The following is a 24,243-nucleotide window of genomic DNA, read 5'->3' on the forward strand; positions in this document are numbered from 1 at the left end:
CCAGTACAAACATGTAATAATAGTAGGGTTTTCCCCTTTTTTCTGGCAACAAAACTGAAACCTTTTTTTACAAGGATTCATGTCACTGCATTAACCACAAAACTTGCGGTCAAAATGCACAAAAAAACATACTATGATAATATATGTGGCATTGTCCTTGAAACTGATTGAGCTGTGTGACGCCTTTTGGCGTCCTCTGGTCGAGCACCCATCGGGTTGAGGCTCAAAAGAAAGCCGTCCCTTGGTGTGGACCAATCAGGCTCAAAAGAAAGCCGTCCCTTGGTGTGGACCAATCAGTTTAAAGGACAATGCCACATATATATTATCATAGTGTGTGTTTTAATAATGATGATTAAGTATGTGTTTTGTTTGTATTTTGACCACAAGCATTGTGGTTAATGCAGTAAACATGAATCCTTGTCAAAAGGTTTCAGTTTTGTTGCCAGAAAAAAGGGGAAAAACCCCTATTATTGCTGCTGTTGCCGTTGTTGCTGGTGTTACTGTTGTTGATGTTGCTGTTGTTATTGAGACTGTTGTTGCTGCTGTTGCTGTTGTTGTTACTGTTGTTGCCTTTGTTGCTACTGTTGTTGTTGGTGTTGTTACTGTTGTTGCTGCTGCTGCTGTTGTTGTTACTGTTGTTGCTGCTGCTGTTGTTGTTACTGTTGATGCTGCTGTTGTTACTGTTGTTGCTGTTGTTGTTACTGTTGTTGTTGCTGTTGTTGCTGTTGTTACTGTTGTTGTTGCTGCTGTTGTTGTTGCTGTTACTGTTGTTGTTACTGTTGTTGTTGCTGTTGTTGCTGTTGTTACTGTTGTTGTTGCTGCTGCTGTTGTTGTTGCTGTTGCTGTTGTTGTTACTGTTGTTGTTGCTGTTGTTGCTGTTGTTACTGTTGTTGTTGCTGCTGCTGTTGTTGTTGCTGTTGTTGCTGCTGCTGCTGCTGTGACAACTCCCAGCGCGGTTCTCTCTCTCGCCTCACTGTGCACCTGGGGCCCTGGTGCTTCTCCAGTCCGCTACGCTCCAGCGTGCACCCCCTGCCCTCTGCATCTGCTTGAGACCTTCACACATTTGACCCTCATGGCGGTGACCCCGGGGTCCCATAAGCCCCCCCCCGCCCCCCGGCTCTCGCGTGAACTGCGTTGCGACGTCGTTTCATGTCCGATGAAGGGCCAACCTACGAGGCGACCTCTTCCTCTCGACGAGCTCCGCTCGACGCGCGCTCATCAAAGTTTTGTGACTACGGCCGTTCTGGCCGCGACTTAGACGACGACTTAGACGACGACTTAGACGACGACTTAGACGACGACTTAGACGACGACTTAGACGACGACGGGGTGCTCGGCGGAGCACCGGAGGATTGATTCCCGGTGGCTCGCTGCGTTTATTGCGTGCGCTAGTGGGGGGGGAGGGGGGGGTGGGGAGACGGAGTCGCCCAAAAGTAAATAATTGGGCGGCGATTTTGGCTTCCGTTTATTGGGGACCCCCGGGGGGTCCGGCCACGAGGTTCACTTCACGTCGGGGACTCTCCGAGAAACTCGACCGTCGTTAAATTGTCACGTGGCTGGATGTTACTGCACACCCCACCCCTCTCCCCACCCCCTCTGCATTTCCCCATTCTCACGATGAAATGAGTTGCAGGGAAAAAACAAAAACATTGTATGCGCAAAAATCCAAAACAACGTTTAGCAATTTTGTTTAATCGAGAACATTCACTGACAATGTCACCGCAATAGACAATGACTCCCCACGCCCCGTGTAGCCCCAACAGACTGTCGGAACGAGTGCTCCTACTCGCACACCTAACACTGTGGCACCACCCCTGACCGACCGCCTTTGTCTCCCCCGCGGTGATGTTCACTACGCAGCAGCAGCAGGAGCTGCAGCAGCAGGTACGCTCGTTTGAGGCAGAGCGTACATAGGGGAGGCCCAGCACCGCTCCGAGGGGGGGTAAAGAGAGAGGCAGGCTGGGTGGTGGACGGCTGGTGAAGTGAGTAGGATAGTCCAGCAGGTCTCTGTGTGAATCTATGGGTCTTTGTGTTAAGTCTACGGGTCTCTGTGTGAATATATGCGTCTCTGTGTGAATCTATGGGTCTCCGTGTGAATCTATGGGTCTCTGTGTTAGTCTACGGGTCTCTGTGTGAATCTATGGGTCTCTGTGTTAGTCTACGGGTCTCTGTGGGAATCTATGGGCTCTGTGTTAGTCTACGGGTCTCTGTGTGAATCTATGGATTTCTGTGTGAATCTATGGGTCTCTGTGTTAGTCTATGGGTCTCTGTGTCAATCTATGGATCTGTGTGAATCTATGGGTCTCTGTGTTAGTCTACGGGTCTCTGTGTGAATCTATGGATCTGTGTGAATCTATGGGTCTCTGTGTTAGTCTACGGGTCTCTGTGTGAATCTATGGGTTTCTGTGTGAATCTATGGGTCTCTGTGTTAGTCTACGGGTCTCTGTGTTAGTCTACGGTGTGTTAGTCTACGGGTCTCTGTGTTAGTCTACGGGTCTCTGTGGGAATCTATGGGCTCTGTGTTAGTCTACGGGTCTCTGTGTGAATCTATGGATCTCTGTGTGAATCTATGGGTCTCTGTGTTAGTCTACGGGTCTCTATGTGAATCTATGGGTCTCTGTGTGAGTCTACGGGTCTCTGTGTTAGTCTACGGGTCTCTGTGTGAATCTATGGGTCTCTGTGTTAATGTCTGGGTCTCTGTGTTAGTCTACGGGTCTCTGTGTGAATCTATGGATCTCTGTGTTAATCTCTGGGTCTCTGTGTTAGTCTTCAGGTCTCTGTGTGAATCTATGGGTTTCTGTGTGAATCTATAGGTCTCTGTGTTAGTCTACGGGTCTCTGTGTTAGTCTACGGGTCTCTGTGTTAGTCTACGGGTCTCTGTGTTAGTCTACGGGTCTCTGTGGGAATCTATGGGCTCTGTGTTAGTCTACGGGTCTCTGTGTGAATCTATGGATCTCTGTGTGAATCTACGGGTCTCTGTGTTAGTCTACGGGTCTCTGTGTGAATCTATGGGTCTCTGTGTGAGTCTACGGGTCTCTGTGTTAGTCTATTGGTTTTTGTGTGAGTCTACGGGTCTCTGTGTGAGTCTACGGGTCTCTGTGTTAGTCTACGGGTCTCTGTGTTAGTCTATTGGTTTTTGTGTGAGTCTACAGGTCTCTGTGTGAGTCTACGGGTCTCTGTGTTAGTCTACGGGTCTCTGTGTGAATCTACGGGTCTCTGTGTGAGTCTACGGGTCTCTGTGTTAGTCTACGGGTCTCTGTGTTAGTCTACGGGTCTCTGTGTGAGTCTACGGGTCTCTGTGTTAGTCTACGGGTCTCTGTGTTAGTCTACGGGTCTCTGTGGGAATCTATGGGCTCTGTGTTAGCCTACGGGTCTCTGTGTGAATCTATGGATCTCTGTGGGAATCTATGGGTCTCTGTGTTAGTCTACGGGTCTCTGTGTGAATCTATGGGTTTCTGTGTGAATCTATGGGTCTCTGTGTTAGTCTACGGGTCTCTGTGTTAGTCTACGGGTCTCTGTGTTAGTCTACGGGTCTCTGTGTTAGTCTACGGGTCTCTGTGTTATTCTACGGGTGTAAATCGACCACTCCGCCTCTGGAGGCGAATGTGGGTGGAGCGCCGTCCGAGGCGGTGTTTGCGGTAGCGGCGGCGACGACGACGACGACGTGGACGGTGATACTCGTGGAGCGGCACGGGCGCCCCCGGTCGGCCGCCCTCACCGTCAGCTCGTAGGCCTCTACCGCGGAGCCGTCCAGCTTCCTCGCCACAGAGACGACGCCCAGCGCGCCGTGGACGGCGAAGGAATTCCCCACGTTTCCTGCCGGGGGAATTCGCGAGTTCGCGTCGTCAAAAGCGAAGGGAACCGCCGAGGGCGAACGCCGCGGGTGGGAAGCCCCGGCGCCCGTCGGCCGCCGGCGATCCGAGCTGGACGGGGGAGAGACACGCGACGGAGCGTCGCCACGAAAAAAACGCGACACGGGAAATGTGCTCCAGTGCAGAAACTCCCTCCGCGTGGGGGGGAGTGGCGGTGGGAGTGGTGGGAGTGGTGGGAGCGGTGGGAGTGGTTGTGGTAGGAGTGGTGGGAGTGGAGGTGGGAGTGGTGGGAGTGGTGGGAGTGGTGGGAGCGGTGGGAGTGGTGGGAGTGGTGGGAGTGGGAGTGGTGGGAGTGGTGGGAGCGGTGGGAGTGGTGGGAGTGGTGGGAGTGGTGGGAGCGGTGGGAGTGGTGGGAGTGGTGGGAGTGGGAGTGGTGGGAGTGGTGGGAGTGGTGGGAGTGGTGGTGGGAGCGGTGGCGGTGGGAGCGGTGGGAGTGGTGGGAGTGGTGGGAGTGGGAGTGGTGGCGGTGGTGGGAGTGGTGGGAGCGGTGGGAGTGGTGGGAGTGGTGGGAGTGGTGGTGGGAGTAGTGCGAGTGGTGGGAGTGGTGAGAGTGGTGGGAGTGGTAGTGGGAGTGGTGGGAGCGGTGGGAGTGGTGGAAGTGGTGGTGGGAGCGGTGGGAGTGGTGGTGAGGCGGTCACCGTGGCTGATGCTGTATCTGACGTCGGCGTTGGGGCCTTCGTCGCGGTCCAGCGCCGTGACGCGCACCACGGCGGAGCCCACGGCCGCCGACTCGGCCACGCGGGCCTCGTAGGGGCCGCCGGTGAAGCGGGGCGCGTGGTCGTTGGCATCGTCGACGCTCACCGCCAGCGTGGCGTACGCTCGCCTCACGGGGATCCCGCCGTCCTGCACCTGTTTGTGCGAGAGAGTGAGAGAGTGAGAGAGACAGTGAGAGAGTGAGAGGGTGAGGGAGAGAGAGTGAGAGAGAGAGAGTGAGAGAGAGATAGAGAGAGAGAGTGAAAGTGAGACAGAGAGAGAGTGAGAGAGAGTGAAAGTGAGACAGAGAGAGAGTGAGAGAGAGTGAAAGTGAGACAGAGAGTGAGAAGAGAGTGAGAGAGAGATAGAGTGTGAAAGTGAGACAGAGAGAGAGTGAGTGAGAGAGAGTGAGATAGAGATAGAGAGTGAAAGTGAGACAGAGAGAGAGTGAGAGAGTGTGAAAGTGAGACAGAGAGAGAGTGAGTGAGAGAGAGTGAGAAAGTGAGAGAGAGTGAGATAGAGAGTGAGAGAGAGAGTGAGAGAGAGGTCCGAGCGGAGAGATCGCTCGCCACGAACGCCCCCTGACAGGAGGAGACCGTCCGCGGTGAGTCACGTCGTGCTGGTCGCGTGCGACGTGACCGGCGCTGCGGTGCCGTCAAACTGCGACACCGGCACCTGACACGGCCAATCACCAAGGTTTGTCGTCACCGAAACAAAACGTGGCCATCGGTTACGCGGTTTGTTTACGTGACAAACTACACGACACAATACTATACACTACACTGTACACTACTATACTGTACACTACACTACACACTACTATACACTACACTACTATACACTACACTGTACACTACTATACACTACACACTACTATACACTACACTATACACTACACTGTACACTACTATACACTACACTATACACTACACTGTACACTACTATACACTACACTATACACTACACTATAGACTACTATACACTACTATACACTACACTATACACTACACTATACCACTATACACCACACTATACACTACTATACACTACACACTACACTATAGACTACTATACACTACTATACACTATACACTACTATACACTACACTACTATACACTACACTAAACTATACACTACACTATACACAACACTATACACTACACTATACACTACTATACACTACACTAATATACACTACACTATACACTGCACTATACACTACTATACACTACACTGTACACTACTATACAGTACACTATACACTACTGTACACTATACTACTATACACTACACTACACACTACTATACACTACACTACTATACAGTACACTATACAATACTGTACACTACACTACTATACACTACTATACACTACACTGTACACTACTATACAGTACACTATACACTACTATACATTACACTACTATACACTACACTGTACACTACACTATACACTACTATACGGTACATTATACACTACTATACACTACACTATACACTACACAACTATACAATACACTATACTATAGACTACTATACACTACACTATACACTACTATACAATACACTATACACTACACTATACACTACTATACACTACACTATAGACTACTATACACTACACTATACAGTACACTATACAGTACACTATACACTACACTACTATACACTACACTATACACTACATTATACACTAGCCTATACACTACTATACACTATACTATACACTACTATACAGTACGCTAAACACTACGATACAGGACACTATACACTACACTATACACTACTATACACTACACTATAGACTACACTACACATTACTATACACTACACTATACACTACACTACACACTACTATACACTACACTATACACTACACTATAGACTACACTATACACTACTATACACTATACACTACACTATACACTACACTACACATTACTATACGGTACACTATATACTACTACACAGTACGCTAAACACTACTATACAGGACACTATGGTCACCACGCAAGACAGCGGTCACGGCATCGTTGTCATCGTCGTCATCATCGTCGTCATCAGCACCTTCGATTTGCACGGTCGGCACACACACGTACACACACACATGTACACACACACGTACACACACACACGTACACACACACGTACACACACACGTACACACACATATGTACACACACACACGCACACACACACACGTACACACACACGTACAACACAACACATGTACACACGCACACACACACGTACACACACGTACACACACACACGTACACACACACACGTACACACACACACACGTACACACACATACACACACACACGTACACACACACACGTACACACACGTACACACACGCACACACACACGTACACACACGCACACACACACGTACACACACACTCACTCACACACACTCACTCACACAAAGATAAAGATCCCCTGTATAGCCTTAACAGACTGTAGGGGCAAGTGCTGTTAGCGAGCACCTATGAAGGCCGGAACGGTACACGAGGGGGTGGGTGGCCAGCACCACGCCCGACCGCCTTAGTCTCCCTAGTGGCGATGTTAACACCTCACTCTCACACACGTACACACACACGTACACACCTCACTCTCACACAAGTACACACACACGTACACATGTAAACACGTACACACGTACACACACGTGCACCTGGCGTGGCGCCCTCTCACCATGACGGTGAGCAGGTGGCTCCGCTTGGCCTCTCGGTCCAGCCTCTCGGCGGCGGTGACCTCGCCGGTGACGGGGTCCACGCGGAACAGACGCAGGCTCTCCGCGGCGTCGCCGCCGCCTAAGCCGACGAGGGAGAAGGAGAGCCGGGCGGCGACGGCGCCGGCATCGGCGTCCGTCGCCTCCAGCCGCAGGATACCGGCGGCGGCAGGAGGAGTCTCCTCGGCCACGGTCGCCTCGTAGAGGTCACGGGAGAAGCGGGGCCGGTGGTCGTTCACGTCCAGTACCGTCACCTCCACCTGGCGGGGGGGTGGGTGGTGAGGGTAGTGGGGGTGAGTAATGTGGTGATGCGGGTGGTAAAACAACCCACTACCTCCTCGTGGTGCCGGACGGGCAACGCTGTCGTGGACGGTGCACACACAGACACACACACAGACACACACAGACACACAACAACAACCGCCATTCGCCACTAAGTGGCGGTGACGTCACCACGACGCTTGTGCCAGGCTATGTGCACCCTGAGGCCACGTGAAGTGTCGAACGCCCGCTGGCAGGAGGTCACGGGGCAGACCCAGGTGCCACGGGTCGACTGACTGAGATGACTGGCTGATGCACCACCTGTGCCCCCTACTGTGCCAACCTGCTGTGCTTTAGCCACCCGGCGCTCCGCTCGTTGTTGTGAGCGTCGCTCCTCCGCCCTCCGTTGTTGTTGGAGGGCGACTGCCTCCAACTGCCCAGTAGCATCCTTCACGAGCCTCCTCCACAGAGGCCGATCTTGACACCGCTGGTACCAGTCATCGGCAAGTCCACTCAGCTCCACGTCCTCCTGTACCACATCACTCCATCTCTTCTCTAGCCCGTGCCGCTCCCGCTTAGCCCCCTCAATCCGGCCAAACAAAAGCTGTTTCGGCATGCGGTGGCTGGGCATGCGGGCTACATGACCCAGCCATCGCAGCCTTGCCTGCCGGAGGAGCTCACCGATGGGACCCTGCCCAGATCTTTCAAGGATTTGTGAGCTCCTCACACAATCCAGTCTGGTTAAACCCAGGATGGATCGTAGGCAGGCCAGCCTAAATGTTTCTAACCGGCGAAGATGTTCCATTAGGGGGGTCCACGTTTCGCAAGCGTAGAGAAGGGAGGGAATGACCGTGGCCGAGAAGACCTGAAGCTTAGTGCGGAGCGACAGACCAGGTAGCTTCCACACAGCGTTACACAACCGATGAAAAGATATTGCCGCTCGACTGATTCGGAGTGAGACCTCTGCTGTTAAACTGGAGCCAGTCATAAGCACACTGCCCAGGTATGGGAAACTCTCCACTCTCTCCACAACTGCCCCATCACCGATTGGGAGTTGTGGGGGTGGAGTGTCCGATGGTACAAAATACCCAGGCAGGTGCTTAGTTTTGGTGGGGCTGATGGTAAGGCCCCACCTCTTAGTGGCACGCTCCAGTCTCAGCAGCAGCGTCTCCAACTCCTCCTCTGACTGAGCAGCTATTACCAAATCATCAGCATACATAACGTGGTTGAGCAATAGGGAGCCATCCCTTGACCGCACCCGGGCATCGATTAGCCTCCCATTATATCTGTACCATATGGAGATTCCCCTGGTACAGCTATTGAAGGCTTCACGGACTACGTGGTCAAAATAGATGTTAAATAATGTGGGAGCCAGAGGACATCCCTGTCGCACCCCAAGGTGTACAGGGAATGGCTCTGACTCCCGGCCACGTAGTTTTACCCGGGCCCGCTCACCATCATGAAGGTCCTTAATGATCGTGAGCAGATGGTCAGGTACTCCAAAAGCACGAAGAACGACCCAGAGCCCAGGCCTACTGATGGTATCATAGGCCTTGACCAGGTCAATAAAGCAGAGATGTAGGTCTTGTTGGAATTCCCTACACCTCTGCTGTAGCAGACGGACAGAAAATATGGCATCTGTGCAGGACCGCCCTATCCTGAAACCGCATTGGGGCTCCGCAAGCCTCTCCTCAGCGTGCCTGGCAAGGCGATGCTGAATAATCCTTGCCAGGACCTTTCCCGGCACACTGAGGAGTGAGATGCCCCTGTAGTTGTTACAGTCTGTGCGGTCCCCCTTCTTAAAAAGGGGGACCACCAGGGCATCCTTCCAATCCTGCGGAACCCGTCCAGTGGTCCAGACTGTTGTTATGATGTCATATAGGGCAGTCTGTGCACAAACGCCACCCTCCCTCAGCATTTCGCTTGGGAGATCATCTCTGCCCGCTGCCTTTCCTGGTCTCAGACTCCGGATCACCTGCAATACTTCCTCAGCAGATGGCACCTCAGCCAGCCACTCACAGGGGGTGACTTCTTCCAATATTTGAGGCACCGCAGCCTCAGCAGGGTCATCCTCACTTTGTGCCACGATGTTTTCCTGGCTGAGGGATTTTCCCTCCCCCAGGACCTCACAGAAATGCTCAGCAAATCTGCGAACCTGTTCCTGGGGGTCGGAGATTGGATCACCGTTTTTTCCCCTAATGATGGTAATAGGTGTGGCGCTGCAGGTTACTTTTTTGATGGAGTTAAATAGAGATTTGTGATCACGGGCCACTGAGGCAGACTCCATCTCCTCAGCAACCCGCGACCACCACCCATCCTTGCAGCGCCTCACGGCTCTCCGAACCTCCGAGCGAAGGCTGCGGTAAGCCTCCTCATTCTCTGACGTGGGATTCTGTAGCCGATGACAGTGGGCCTGTCGCTTTTTCTCAACCATCCTGAACACCTCCTCTGTCAGCCAGGGTCTCTGGGGAGGTCTGGACCGTGTACCCAAAGCAGCCATTGCAGCTGCATGAGTCACAGTTCTAAACCTCGCCCATTTACCCTCGACATCAGGAGGAGTCGGGGACGATGCCAATCCCAGCCGCAAGCGATGATGAAATTCTCGCTTGCAACTTTCATCAGATAACTGAGACCAGGCCACTTTAGGTTGGAATGGGGTCCTGGGTGTACACCCACCACCGGAGTGGAAGAATGGCAGGCGCATCTTACAGATGACTAGTCGATGGTCAGAGGGCAGATCAGCTCCACGGTAGGTCCTGGTGTCAAGGACATGTGCTCGCATTCGCTGGTCCGTCACTATGTAGTCCAGCAGATGTTCTTGCTTGGACCCGGCATGCATCCATGATGTTGTGTGGATGCGCCGATGCCGGAACAGCGTGTTGGTAATTACAAGCACATGGGCTGCACAAAAATCTAGCAGCCTCCTACCGTTGTTATTGAGCTGATCTGGCCCATGCCCTCCAATCACTCCAGACCAGGTGCCAGTATCATGACCAACTCGGGCATTGAAGTCACCCAACATGATGACTCTATCCCGAGAGGCCACTTTAGCCAGCACCTGTGACAGGAGGTCATAGAAGGCATCTGACTCATCGGCTTTGCCTGCATCCCTCCACGGATGTTCATCTTCGGTGGGGGCATAAGTAACCACGACCACCATTTCTCGCCTCCGGTTGATGGGAAGGCGAGCCCAAAGTAGCCTGGGGCTTACAGCTTCCCACACCTCACCGCCACGCTCCCACGCCCCCTTCATTCTTTTGTTCAAAAGAAGACCCACACCCTGTTGTTTGGCAGTCTGCTGCCCCGAGTAGAGAACTGTCCACCCCTCATGGTGGCAGGAGCCAGAGCCGGTCCACCGGACCTCCTGAATGCCGCATAGATCCAGGCGATACCGGTCCAGCTCCCGACAGAGGAGTGGCAGCCTCTCTTCTGCAGTGAGCGTTCGAACATTCCACGTGGCCACCCGTAGTGGCTTTTCGTTGTTTCTGGAGTAGCCCCGAGGGTAGGTATTCAATCTCCTGGCTCCGCCAATTGGGGTTTGGCCAGGAGACGTCATAGACGCCTGGCCCCCCGGGGCCTCCAGCACAAGCTTATTAGTTACATATTTCAGTTTAATTCGTGGTTTCGTGGTAATTCATTGAAGGTGGAGGGGTTACCAGCCCCTCGCACCCGTCCAGAGCCCCCGTTTAGCCCCTGTGGTGGACACATATGCCATGAGGGGAGGAGCCAATCAAAATTGGATCTCCCCCCACAGCACTGTCCACGACAGAGTTGCCCGTCCGGCACCGCGAGGAGGTAGGGGGTTGTTTTGCCGGACAGACACACACACAGACACACACACAGACACACACAGACACACACACACATTCACACACACACAGACACACACAGACACACACACAGACACACACACAGACACAGACACACACACAGACACACAAACACACACACAGACACACAGACACACACACAGACACACAGACACACACACAGACACACAGACACACACAGACACACACACAGACACACACACAGACACACACACAAAGACAAAGATCCCCCATATAGCCTTAACAGACTGTAGGGGCAAGTGCTGTTAGCGAGCACCTATGAAGGCCGGAACGGTACACGAGGGGGTGGGTGGCCAGCACCACGCCCGACCGCCTTTGTCTCCCTAGTGGCAATGTTTACACACCGCACCAGGTACTCATTTGAGGCTGAGTCGACCTAGGGGAGGCCCGGGACCGGTTCAGATAATCGTCACTGGTGTTGGCCGTGAGCGGGAATCGAACCCGGGTCGCCAGGTTCATAGCGCAGCGCGCTAACCGCTACACTATCGCTCCCCACACAGACACACACACAGACACACTCAGACACACACAGACACACACACAGACACACACAGACACACACACACAGACACACACACAGACACACACAGACACACACACAGACACACACACCGACACACACAGACACAGACGCACACACAGACACACACACAGACACGCGTGCCTGCCCACCAGGGTGGTTGCAGCGTTGGTCCCGTCGGTGAGCGTCACGGTGAGCCGGTAGAGGGAGCACCGCTCGGCATCCAGCGGCTTGGCCACCTCCACAAAGCCGCTGTGCTCCGTCACGTGGAAGCTGCCCTCCCAGTTACCGCCTGCCAACACCGTCACCATCGTCATCATCATCATCATCACGTCACCGTTAGCACACCACCATCAAGATGTCACCGTTAAACCATCCACATGATGTCACCATGAACACAACACGTGGGTTGGGGTGTGGTGTGTATTGTGTGTGTGGTGTGTGTGTGGTGTGTGTGTGGTGTGTGTGTGGTGTGTGTGTGGTGTGTGTGGTGTTTGTGTGTGGTGTGTGTGGTGTGTGTATGATGTGTGTGGTGTGTGTGTGTGGTGTGTGTGTGTGGTGTGTGTGGTGTGTGTGATGTGTGTGGTGTGTGGTGTGTGGTGTGTGTTCTGTGTGTGTGGTGTGTGTGTGTGTGGTGTGTGTGGTGTGTGTGTGTGTGGTGCGTATGGTGTGTGTGGTGTGGTGTGTGTGGTGTGTGTGATGTGTGTGTGTTACTGTGTGTGTGACTGTGTGTGTGGTGTGTGTGGTGTGTGTGTGGTGTGTGTGTGGTGTGTGTGGTGTGTGTGTGGTGTGTGTGGTGTGTGGTGTGTGTGGTGTGTGTGGTGTGTGGTGTGTGTGGTGTGTGTGGTGTGTGTGTGTGGTGTGTGTGTGTGGTGTGTGTGTAGTGTGTGTGGTGTGTGTGTGTGTGGTGTGCGTCGTGTATGTGTGTGGTGTGTGTGGTGTGTGTGTGTGTGTGGTGTGTGTGGTGTGTGTGTGGGTGTGTGTGTGGTGCGTGTGTGTGGTGTGTGTGTGTGGTGTGTGTGTGGTGCGTGTGGTGTGTGTGTGTGGTGTATGTGTGGTGTGTGTGTGGTGTGTGTTGTGTGTGGTGTGTGTGTGGTGTGTGGTGTGTGTGTGGTGTGTGTGGTGTGTGTGGTCTGTGTGGTGTGTGTGGTGTGTGGTGTGTGTGGTGTGTGTGGTGTATGTGTGTGGGGTGTGTGGTGTGTGTGTGTGGTGTGTGTGTGGTGTGTGGTGTGTGTGTATGGTGTGTGTGGTGTGTGTGGTGTGTGTGTGGTGTGTGTGGTGTGTGCGGTGTGTGTGGTGTGTGTGTGGTGTGTGTGGTGCGTGTGTGTGGTGTGTGTGTGTGTGGTGTGTGTGTGTGTGGGGCGTGTGGTGTGTGTGTGTAGTGTGTGTGTGGTGTGTGTGGTGTGTGTGTGGTGTGTGTGGTGTGTGTGGTGTGTGTGGTGTGTGTGGTGTATATGTGTGTGTGTGTGGTGAGTGTGTGGTGTGTGTGTGTGGTGTGTGTGGTGTGTGTGTGTGGTGTGTGTGTGGTGTGTGTGGTGTGTGTGGTGTATGTGTGTGTGTGTGTGTGGTGTGTGTGTGGTGTGTGTGGTGTGTGTGTGGTGTGTGTGTGGTGTGTGTGGTGTATGTGGTGTGTGTGTGGTGTGTGTGGTGTGTGTGGTGTATGTGTGTGTGTGGTGTGTGTGGTGTGTATGTGGTGTGTGTGGTGTGTGTGTGGTGTGTGTGTGGTGTGTGTGGTGTGTGTGGTGTGTGTGTGGTGTGTGTGGTGTGTGGTGTGTGTGGTGTGTGGTGTGTGTGGTGTGTGTGTGGTGTGTGTGGTGTGTGTGTGGTGTGTGTGGTGTGTGTGGTGTATGTGTGTGTGTGGAGTGTGTGGTGAGTGTGTGGTGTGTGTGTGGTGTGTGTGGTGTGTGTGGTGTATGTGTGTGTGTGGAGTGTGTGGTGAGTGTGTGGTGTGTGTGTGGTGTGTGTGGTGTGTGGTGTGTGTGGTGTGTGTGTGGTGTGTGTGGTGTGTGTGTGGTGTGTGTGGTGTGTGTGGTGTATGTGTGTGTGTGGAGTGTGTGGTGAGTGTGTGGTGTGTATGTGGTGTGTGTCGTGTGTGTGGTGTGTGTGTGGTGTGTGTGTTGTGTGTGTGTGGTGTGTGTGTGGTGAGTGTGTGGTGTGTGTGGTGTGTGTGTGGTGTGTGTGTGTGGTGTGTGTGGTGGCACCACGTGACCTGTGATGCTGAACCACAGGAGGCTCCCCCACGTGCTCTCCGTGGGCAGCACGATCACCACCATGCCCACGGCGGCCGTCTCCGCCACGGTGACCGCGTGCTGCCTCAGGGCGAAGGCCGCGGGCGTCTCGGGTGGCCGTGGAGCGGCGATCCACTCCACGTGGAGCGTGGCCGTCGACGACTTGGGCGGTCGCCCCCCGTCCGTGGCGTGGACCTGCGGGGCCGGCGACGCCGACATCGGCGAGTTCCGTTTCAGCGGTCGAATCGTCGCGGCGATAAGAGGCGAGGCGGGGGGGGGGGGGGTCCTTGCGTCGAGTCGGGGTTACCTCGTCATGCGTGTCTGCGTGAGGAGGGAGAGGAGGAGGGAGAGGAGGAGGGAGAGGGGGAGTAGGGAGAGCAGGAGAGGAGGAGGTAGCATGTGGAGTGTGCCCAGCACCGTGATTGAGTTGGATGTCCCCGCAGGCTGCCGCCTGCTCTGGCTGTAGACGATTCCTCGCGCGCGGTCGATGGCAAAGTCTCCAACGTCGTGCCCCCCGCTGATGACGTAACGCAGATCCGCGTTGATGCCCCGGTCGGCGTCGGCGGCGTAGACACGGGCGACGGGCACCGCCGGGCCCGGGGTCGGCGCCGCCGCCGCCGCGACGACTTTGACTCGCGTGAGGTTCCTGGGGAAGCGCGGGGCGTTGTCGTTCTCGTCGGAGACGCTCAGCGTCACCGCCACCCTCGCTTCACGCGGGGGGACGCCGCCGTCCACGATGGACACCTGGCGCCGGCCGGCGGGAAGCACACACAGACACGCACAGACACGCACAGACACGCACGCACAGACACACACGCACAAACACACACAGACACGCACAGACACACACAGACACACACAGACACGCACAGACACACACAGACACGCACGCACAGACACACACACACAGACACACACAGACACACACAGACACACACAGACACAGACACACACAGACACGCACAGACACACACTGACACGCACAGACACGCACAGACATGCACAGACACACATGCACAGACACACACGCACAGACACACACAGACACGCACAGACACGCAAGCACAGACACACACAGACACGCACAGACACGCACGCACAGACACGCACATACAGACACGCACGCACAACAACAACCGCCATTCGGCCACTAAGTGGCAGTGATGTCACCATGACGCTTGTGCCAGGCTAGGTGCACGTTGAAGCCACGTGAAGTATCGAACGCCCGCTGGCCGGAGGTCACGGGGCAGACCCAGGTGCCACGGGTCGACTGAGATGACTGGCTGATGCACCAACTGTGTCCCCTACTGTACCACCACTACCACCACTACTACCACCACCACCACTACCACTACTACCACCACCATTATCACTACCACCACAACTACCACCACCACAACTACCACCACCACAGCCACTACTACCACTACCACCACCATCACTCCACCACCACCACCATCCCTACCACCACTACTACCACTACCACCACCACCACTACCATCATCATCACTACTACTACCACCACTACTACCACTACCACCACCCACCACTACCATCACCACTACTACTACCACCACCACAACTTCCACCACTACCAGCACAACTTCCACCACCACTACTACCACTACCACCACCATCACTACCACCACTACCAATGCCACCACCAACACGACTACCACCACCATTACTACTACCATTATCATCACCACCACCAATAGCACCAGCACTACTACCACCATCACCACTACTACCACCACCACCATCACTCCACCACTACCACTACTACCACCACCACTACTACCAGCATCACTACCACCACCGCCACTATTTCCACCACTACCACCACAACTTCCACCACCACTACTACCACTACCACCACCATCACGAACACCGCTACCAACACCACCACGACTACCACTAACACCACCACTACTACAACTACCACCACTACTACCACTACCATTATCACTACCACCACCACTACTACTACAACCACCACTACCACCACCACTACCACCAACACCACCACCACCACAACTACCACCCCCACCACAACCACCACCCTCACGGTGACTCTTACCTCCAGCTCGTGCTCCGCCTGCCTCTCTCTGTCCAGCGGCCTGCTGGTGGTGTGGATGACGCCTGTGACGAGTCGTTCACCAGAGGTGAACCACAACCCTCCCACGCCGGCCGGCACACGCACACGGTGGGGTGGGGGGCGTCAACGTGGAGATGGGGTGGGGGGGGTAGCTCGTCAGTTGACAACTTAAAGACGACATCACCACGTGATGTCAGGCTATGTTGGGTCACATCGTGCCAAATGGAAATGCGTCGATAGTAAATGTTGTTGGATTTGCTCTCTATACACTACAATACACTACAATACACGCTATACACTACGCTACACACTGCTATACACTACACTATACACTACTATACACTACACTATACACTACTATACATTACACTATACACTACAATACACTACTATACACTACAATATACACTACACTATACACTACGCTAAGCACTATTATACACTATACAATACACTCTACACTACTATACACTACACTATACACTTATAACTACGCGCTGTTGCGTAACCTGCATTGCCACCAGGGCAGTACAGCATTACCCCTGGGTACAACGGTTGGGGTCAGTCGAGGTGAAACAAATCGTGGCCAGGGTTTGGTACGAACCAATCAGACGGTTCCACGTGGGAATGTATGATTGGTTCTACCTGGCCACGAAGGAGTATAAGACGGGTGACCCAACGGACCTTGGGGAGTTCTCTCCCTGCACAAAGACAGAAGACTGGGCTGAAGCCTAGCTAGGACCCTGGACCAGCCTTCCAGCCCTTCTAAGGGCTAAGGCTCGGCAAACCCAGTGGTCAGGACCCACCGGGCCAGCGGTGGGTCAGATAGCCTCCCCTAGGTCCTAGCCGGAGGACTAGGATAGCGGTAGACGTGTGAGTCCCGCCAAGTCCGGAGGTTGTACCTCCTTAGGTATCAAGGAGGTTAGCGGTAGACGTGAGAGTCCCGCCAGGTCCGGAGGCTGTACCTCCCTAGGGTATCGGGTGAGGGGACCGAATATCCCTCTGTGTGTGTTAAGCGTTGTATAAGGAAATAATACAATAAACAGAGTGTGCCTCCTAAAGAAGTCTGCTCGTCCTTACAACACTAAACTACAATACACTACAATACACTATACACTACGCTATACACTACGCTATATACTATACACTGCACTATACACTACACGCTATACACTACTATACACTACGCTACACACAACACAACACACTACGCTACACACAACACAACACACTACACTACACACAACACTACACTATACACTACACTATATACTACACTGCTACACACTACACTATACACTACTATACACTACACTATACACTACACTATACACTACGCTACACACTGCTATACGCTACACACAACACTGTACACTACACTATACATTACTATACACTACACTACTATACACTATACTATACACTACACTATACACTACGCTATACACTATACACTACACTATACACTACGCTGCAAACTGCTATACGCTACACACAACACTGCACACTACACTATCGTTGTAAATGTTGTGGATTTGCTCTCCACCCCCAGCACCACCGCCCCCACCTGTGCTGGTGTTTATGTTGAAGAATCCCTGCGGGTCTCCGCAGACGATGTTGAACGTGAGGCCCCTGCCCCGCGCCTCCCCGGCGGTGTCGGCGGCGGTGTTGGCGGCGGCGTCGGCGTTGTCCGGGTCCCAGGCGTCAACTTGTGCTGCCGCGACGCCCCCTGGGGAGTTCTCCGCCACCTCGGCCCGGTACCACGGACGCGACGCCCGTGGGGGGTTGTCGTTCACGTCCTGGGGGGGGGCGGCGGGACGGGGGCGGGAGAGACGCACGGCATTCGCATCGTGTCGTTTTAAAACGCAGCGGTGCAAACGCACGCACTCACACGTGCGTGCGTGCGCGCAAGTGCGCACGGGTTCCCGTACCTGCACCTCCACGTAGACGTGCAGCGTGGCGAAGCGAGGGACGAGTCCGCGATCCGTAGCGCGCACCGCGAGCCAGTAGCTGCTCGCCGTCTCGCGATCCAGCGGCCGCGCCGTGACGATCGCCCCTGCCGGCGCGGGACACGGCGTCATTAGCCGCGAGGGTTTTTAGTTTTTTTAGTTTATTTATTTTGGTTATAGCCCTGTGAGCCATTCGGCGCTTGAATCGGGTGCAACCACAACAAACAAACAAAAACACGAACAAGAAAAACATCTTACAGTGACTATGTGTGACTGTGCAGGATGAGGGGGGGAGGGAGGAGGGAGGTAGCGGTGGTAGCTGTAGAAGTGGTGGTTGTAGTGATAGCAGTAGTGGGTGTGATCTACCGGTCTCCGGATGAACGCTGAAGACCCCCAGGTCGGACCCGTCCACGAGGGAGTACCGCACCTCCCCGTCGATCCCCCGGTCTTCGTCCGCGGCCGCGACGGTGACGACGACGGCCCCCGCGGGGGCGTCCTCCCGCACGGCGGCGGCCGCCGCGAACTCCGTGAACCGCGGGGCGTGGCGGTTCTCGTCCACGTCCGCCACCTCCACCGTCGCCCGGCAGACCGCCGGCGGCGGCCCCCCGGGGTCGCCGTCGCGCGCGGCCACCGTCAGGTCGTAGCGGCGTCGCCTCTCGAAGTCGAGCGGCCGCGCCAGACGCAGGGCCCCGCTCGTCTCGTGCACCGCGAACGTGACGCCGTCCTCGTCCTCGCCCCGCAGGGAGTAGCGCGCCTCCCCGGCGGGGCCACCAGCGTCGAGCCAGCCGAGGACGGCCCCCACCGGGACGTCCTCGGGCACGCGGAGGCGGAGGGGGGCCGGCCCGCACGCGGGCGCGCGGGTCGCGGCGACGGCGACGCGCGGGGCGTGGGCGTTCGCCCGGCTCACGTTCACTACGACGCGCGCCGAGCCGCTCAGCCCGCCGCCGTCGACGGCCGTCACCTTGAACTCGTGCGGCCCCGCGTCGCCGGGCTCCGTCAGCCTCCTGGCGAGCGTCACCTCGCCGCTCGCCGGGTGCACGGCGAAGGCGTCCGAGCGCTGCTCCAGGGTGTAACTGAAGCGCCCGTTGGGGCCCTCGTCGGCGTCCGTGGCGGCGACGCGTAGGAGCGCGGCGCCCGCCGGCGCGTCGTCGGCGACGCCGGCGGAGTACGACGACGCCGAGAACAGCGGACTCAGGTCGTTGCGGTCCAGCACGTGGACGAAGACCTCGGCGGACGCCGCCCCGCGGCCGTTCTCGGAGAACGCTTTGACCCCTAGCGTGTAGCCGTGGCGCTCCTCGCGGTCCAATGGCACGCCCCTTGTGCGGACGCGCAGGAACCAAAAGTCGCCCACGACGAGCCCCTCCGCCTCGAACGCGGCCTCCTCGTCCCCGGACACGACGGCGTACCGGGCCCCGGGGGCCGAGCGGCCGACGTGGATCCCCATCTTGTCGTGGCTCTCCACGTACGTGGCGGGCGCGGAGTTCTCGTAGACGGTGGCATGGTAGGACGGCCTGGTGAAGCGCAGGGGCGACCCTGGCGGGCCGCGTTGCCCGGCGAGGCATCTCACGCACGGTGGCAGCAGCAGCAGGAGCAGCGGCAGCGGGAGGAGCGCCGAGGCCATCGTGTCGGGCGTCGGGCCCTGCGCCTGAGAGCCGCCGACGACACCGAGCCGCGGTCGGAGAGGCGGGCGCCGTCAAAGTCTCCGGGTTCGTTGGGCGCTCCCGATGGGGTGTCGGTCCTCCTCCTCCTCTAACGTGTCAGATCGAGACCAAACACAAACCAAACAATTTTTCTTTTTGCCAGGCAAGGCGCCCCGCTGAGTTACCGGATAGCGCTTTTTCAGAAGCGACCTGGCCATCGTAAACGATAGCTCGACAATGTGGCTCATCAGCATCGTCGTCATCATCACCATCACGTGGACATTTACAATTACAGCAGCAGACAAATACTCAAAAGGGACGTTTCTACAACCACCGCCATTCGCCACTAAGTGGCGGTGGCGTCACCACGACGCTTGTGCCAGGCCATGTGCACGTTGAGGCCACGTGAAGTGGCGAACGCCCGCGGGCAGGAGGTCACGGGGCAGACCCAGGTGCCACGGGTCGACTGACTGAGATGACTGAGATGACTGGCTGATGCACCACCTGTGCCCCCTACTGTGCCAACCTGCTGTGCTTTAGCCACCCGGCGCTCCGCTCGTTGTTGTGAGCGTCGCTCCTCCGCCCTCCGTTGTTGTTGGAGGGCGACTGCCTCCAACTGCCAAGTAGCGTCCTTCACGAGCCTCCTCCACAGAGGCCGATTATGACACCGCTGGTACCAGTCATCGGCATGTCCACTCAGCTCCACATCCTTCTGTACCACGTCATTCCATCTCTTCTCTAGCCCGTGCCGCGCCCGTTGAGCTCCCTCAATCCGGCTGAACAAAAGCTGTTTAGGCATGCGGTGACTGGACATGTGGGCTACATGACCCAGCCAACGCAGCCTTGCCTGCCGGAGGAGCTCACCGATGGGACTTTGTCCAAATCATTCAAGGGTTTGTAAGCTCCTTACAGAATTCAGCTTGGTTAAACCAGCATAAATTTTTCCAACCGGTGAAGATGCTCCATTAAGGGAGTTAACGTTTCGCAAGCATAAAAAAGGGAGGGAATGACCGTGGCCGAAAAGACCTGAAGCTTCGTGCGGAGCGACAGACCAGGTAGCTTCCACACAGCAGCGTTACGCAAACGATGAAAAGATATTGCCGCTCGACTGATTCGGAGACATCTGCTGTCAAACGGGAGCCGGTCATGAGCACACTGCCCAGGTATTGGAAACTCTCCACTCTCTCCACAACCGCCCCATCACCTCCTTCTGTTCGCCCCCTTATTGGTTACTCACAATACTCCTCTACACTACTGTAGAGCCAGACACTACTACAGAGTCACTACTGGATACTAACTTGATTAGGCGCTTTCGTGATTTTTAATTAACCGACCGTCTGTGTTGCTTTATATAGTTTACAAATTTTGCTAAACCCTGTTTGATTTAGTGTGATGTTCCGTCTCTCTGTATCCCTTGGTATATCTGTGTTAATTCTCCCTACTTAAGGTCTGTCTGCTGTTATGTTTCCTCTACCTGATGATGATTGCTTGTGTTGCGATCGAAACGTCGTATGCTATTATATAATTTTATTTTTTTATTACTTTTTTATTATTTCTATGTGAATTTACCGAAAAAAACAGTCACTACATACTACCCACCTGTATGTAGGGTGTGTAGGTATCTATGCCTACACAGGGATGTGTCCCCCCACCCCAATATATATTAAAATTACGGCCTTGCCACACACTACACATTCTTATAATTTCAAGACCACGCACTACACATAAAAAAAGACCACACACTACATCGATATATAAAAGGCAAAGTTGTGATTGTGTGTGTTGTCTGTTCAAAATGTTTAGCGTACTTTCCGACATGCAACAAACTTTAAATTTGCCATGTGGGTACTTTCCAGACTGTACACCGTGCTAACATTATACAAATACACTTTTGTTTCTTTGGGGGGTGGGGGTGCAATAATGCATTTAGATTTTGCACGGCAAGTGAGCTGTGACGTCACATGTGTGTTGTGGTTCGAGCAGCCAGCGACCCGGGTTCGATTCCCGCCCATGGCCACCACCGGTGACGATTATCTGAACCGGTCCTGGGCCTCCCCTAGGTCGACTCAGCCTCAAACGAGTAACTGCTGTGCGGTGTGTGAACATCGCTAGCACTGGGGAGACAAAGGCGGCCGGGCGTGGTGAATCCAAGTCCCGGGCGAAGCCGGGCAGTAGCAGCTAGTTGTCTGTATATATATAATAAAAGGGAAATGTGTGGATGTGTGTCTGTTCGAGATGTTTAGCATGCTTCCCAACATGCTATAAAAAACTAAAATTTGGCACGTGGGTAGCTCCCATATTCTAGATTTGAAGCTTTCGTGACTGCAAGGATCCATACTCTTTGGTTCTATTCGGTAAAGTCACGTAGGTAACAAAAATAAAATAACATAAATCACGACGTTTTGGCCACAACACCTGAAGAAGGCCACTTGTGTTGTGGCCGAAACGTCGTGATTTTTGTTATTTTTTGCCTACGTGACTTTACCGAATAGAACCAAAGAGTACGGCTCCCATATTGTACACAATGTCAAAACGTATAAAAATAAGACTTTTTGTATATTGGTCTGCAAGGCTGAACCCCTACCACGTGGCGTGCCCCACGCGGCGCGCTCCACCTCGACAGCTGTGAGCAGCGTGCCCCACGCGAGAGTTCAGGTGGCGTACGCCTCGCTCCTGGCCCATTAAGCCACTTGGCCTTCTTCTCCCGAGTTGCAATACTTGACATGGCACGCGCCACCTCTCAAAGTTTTCACTCTTTTGCGGATATCACCTAACTTCCTGGGACTCGTGAACCGATATAACAGCCTGCAGAGCGGCATTGAAAATCAGACAAATATCTTGTTGGATTCCGTTAGTGTTTTATAAGAGCAGGCCCCGTGCTTACGAGGCCTAGGGAGGCCATTTCATTGTCACGCAATTTGTGGAGGGGTTTTTTGTCTACTTGGGGGGGGGGGGGTGTGAACATTTTATCTCGCCGCGTCTGCAATAAGAGCCAGTAGCGTGTTGTCTGGAGCTTGGTGTCTGTCCTCACGCAACCCTCTAGGCTCAGAATCACCAGCGGCACTCAGCTGTTTAATATTACGACTAGGACTAAACTATCGATTTCCGTGAACGGGGACAACTTTGAGTCATTAATATATCAAGACCACACTTACAGCGTCAAGTGCAGTGGTAGTAGCAATGGTAGTAGTGGTGGTGGTAGTCATGGTGGTGGTAGTGGTGATAGTAGTGGTGGTAGTAGTGATAGTAATAGTAGTAATAGTAGTGGTAGTCGTGGTAGTAGCAGTGGTAGTAGTGGTGGTAGTAGTGGTGGTGGTGATAGTAGTGGTGATTGTAGTGATAGTAATAGTAGTGATAGTAATAGTAGTGGTAGTAGTCGTGGTAGTAGTGGTGGTAGTAGTGGTGGTGGTAGTCGTGGTGGTGGTGGTAGTAGTGGTGATAGTAGTGGTGATAGTAGTGATAGTAATAGTAGTGATAATAATAGTAGTGGTAGTAGTCGTGGTAGTAGTGGTGGTAGTGATAGTAGTGGTGATAGTAATAGTAGTGATAGTAGTGGTAGTCGTGGTAGTAGCAGTGGTAGTAGTGGTGGCAGTCGTGGTGGTGGTAGTTAGTGGTGGTAGTAGTTGTGGTAGTAGTGATAGTAATAGTAGTGATAGTAATAATAGTGGTAGTCGTGGTAGTAGCAGTGGTAGTAGTGGTGGTAGTTAGTGGAAGTGGTGGTAGTCGTGGTGGTGGTTGTGGTGATAATAGTGATGTTAGTAGTGATAGTAATAGATGTGGTAGTCGTGGTGGTGGTAGTTAGTGGTAACATAGTGGTAGTTAGTAGTAACATTGTAATAACATTGCCACTCGCCTGCAGGCTTGTGAGAGTGAACGGCGCGACGTGGAGCGAACAGCTGCACCAGCACGAGACGGAGGCAGCGGCACACTGAGGGGGAGGGGCAGCGCTGGGGGGAGGGGCAGCGCTAGGGGGGAGGGGCAAAGCGAGTGGGTGAGTGAGTGTGTGGCTGTTTGGCTGATTGGGTGAGTGGGTGGGTGAGTGAGCGGGTGGCTGATTGGGTGAGTGGGTGGGTCAGTGGGTGGGTGAGTGGGTGGCTGCTTGTGTGAGTGGGTGGGTGGGTGAGTGGGTGGCTGTTTGGCTGATTGGGTGGGTGAGTGGGTGGGTGAGTGAGCGGGTAACTGATTGGGTGAGTGGGTGGGTCATTGGGTGGGTGAGTGGGTGGCTGCTTGTGTGAGTGGGTGGGTGAGTGGGTGGGTGAGTGGGTGGCTGAATGGGTGAGTTGGTGGGTGAGTAAGTAGGTGGCTGATGGGCTGATTGTGTGAGTGGGTGGGTGAGTGAGTGGGTGGGTGGGTGAGTGAGTGGGTGAGTGAGTGAGTAGGTGGCTGATGGGC

The 24,243-nt window shown here is 54.3% G+C and overlaps 1 protein-coding gene and 1 pseudogene across 1 annotated transcript; one reads left to right on the plus strand and one right to left on the minus strand.

The window, feature by feature from the left end:
- Positions 1–24,243, plus strand: part of LOC142915635 (uncharacterized) — a 139,867-nt pseudogene that overhangs the window by 84,277 nt on the left and 31,347 nt on the right.
- LOC142915657 (protocadherin Fat 1-like) lies at positions 2,696–23,779 on the minus strand. Its single transcript, XM_076061387.1, has 11 exons — positions 23,705–23,779; positions 18,578–19,960; positions 18,194–18,318; positions 17,830–18,061; positions 16,245–16,306; positions 14,582–14,908; positions 14,146–14,359; positions 12,089–12,228; positions 7,268–7,564; positions 4,511–4,721; positions 2,696–3,816 (listed from the first exon to the last, which is right to left on the minus strand). The coding sequence occupies exons 2-11, from the start codon at positions 19,830–19,832 to the stop codon at positions 3,566–3,568; spliced, it is 3,114 nt and encodes a 1,037-aa protein (XP_075917502.1). The 5' UTR covers positions 19,833–19,960; positions 23,705–23,779; the 3' UTR covers positions 2,696–3,565.

This window comes from Petromyzon marinus, unplaced genomic scaffold (assembly GCF_048934315.1).
Source record: "Petromyzon marinus isolate PM22_M1 ecotype Great Lakes invasive population unplaced genomic scaffold, UKy_Petmar_22M1.pri1.0 PM_G_Scaffold_33, whole genome shotgun sequence".
NCBI classification, from domain to species: domain Eukaryota; kingdom Metazoa; phylum Chordata; class Hyperoartia; order Petromyzontiformes; family Petromyzontidae; genus Petromyzon; species Petromyzon marinus.

Excerpts from the sequence above, each read along its gene's own strand:
- LOC142915657 (XM_076061387.1), bottom strand. The coding sequence starts at position 19,832 with ATGGCCTCGGCGCTCCTCCCGCTGCCGCTGCTCCTGCTGCTGCTGCCA. Across the intron at positions 18,062-18,193 it reads ACGTCTACGTGGAGGTGCAG|GACGTGAACGACAACCCCCC; the intron begins GTACGGGAACCC and ends GCCCCCCCCCAG. Across the intron at positions 4,722-7,267 it reads GCCACCTGCTCACCGTCATG|GTGCAGGACGGCGGGATCCC; the intron begins GTGAGAGGGCGC and ends TCGCACAAACAG.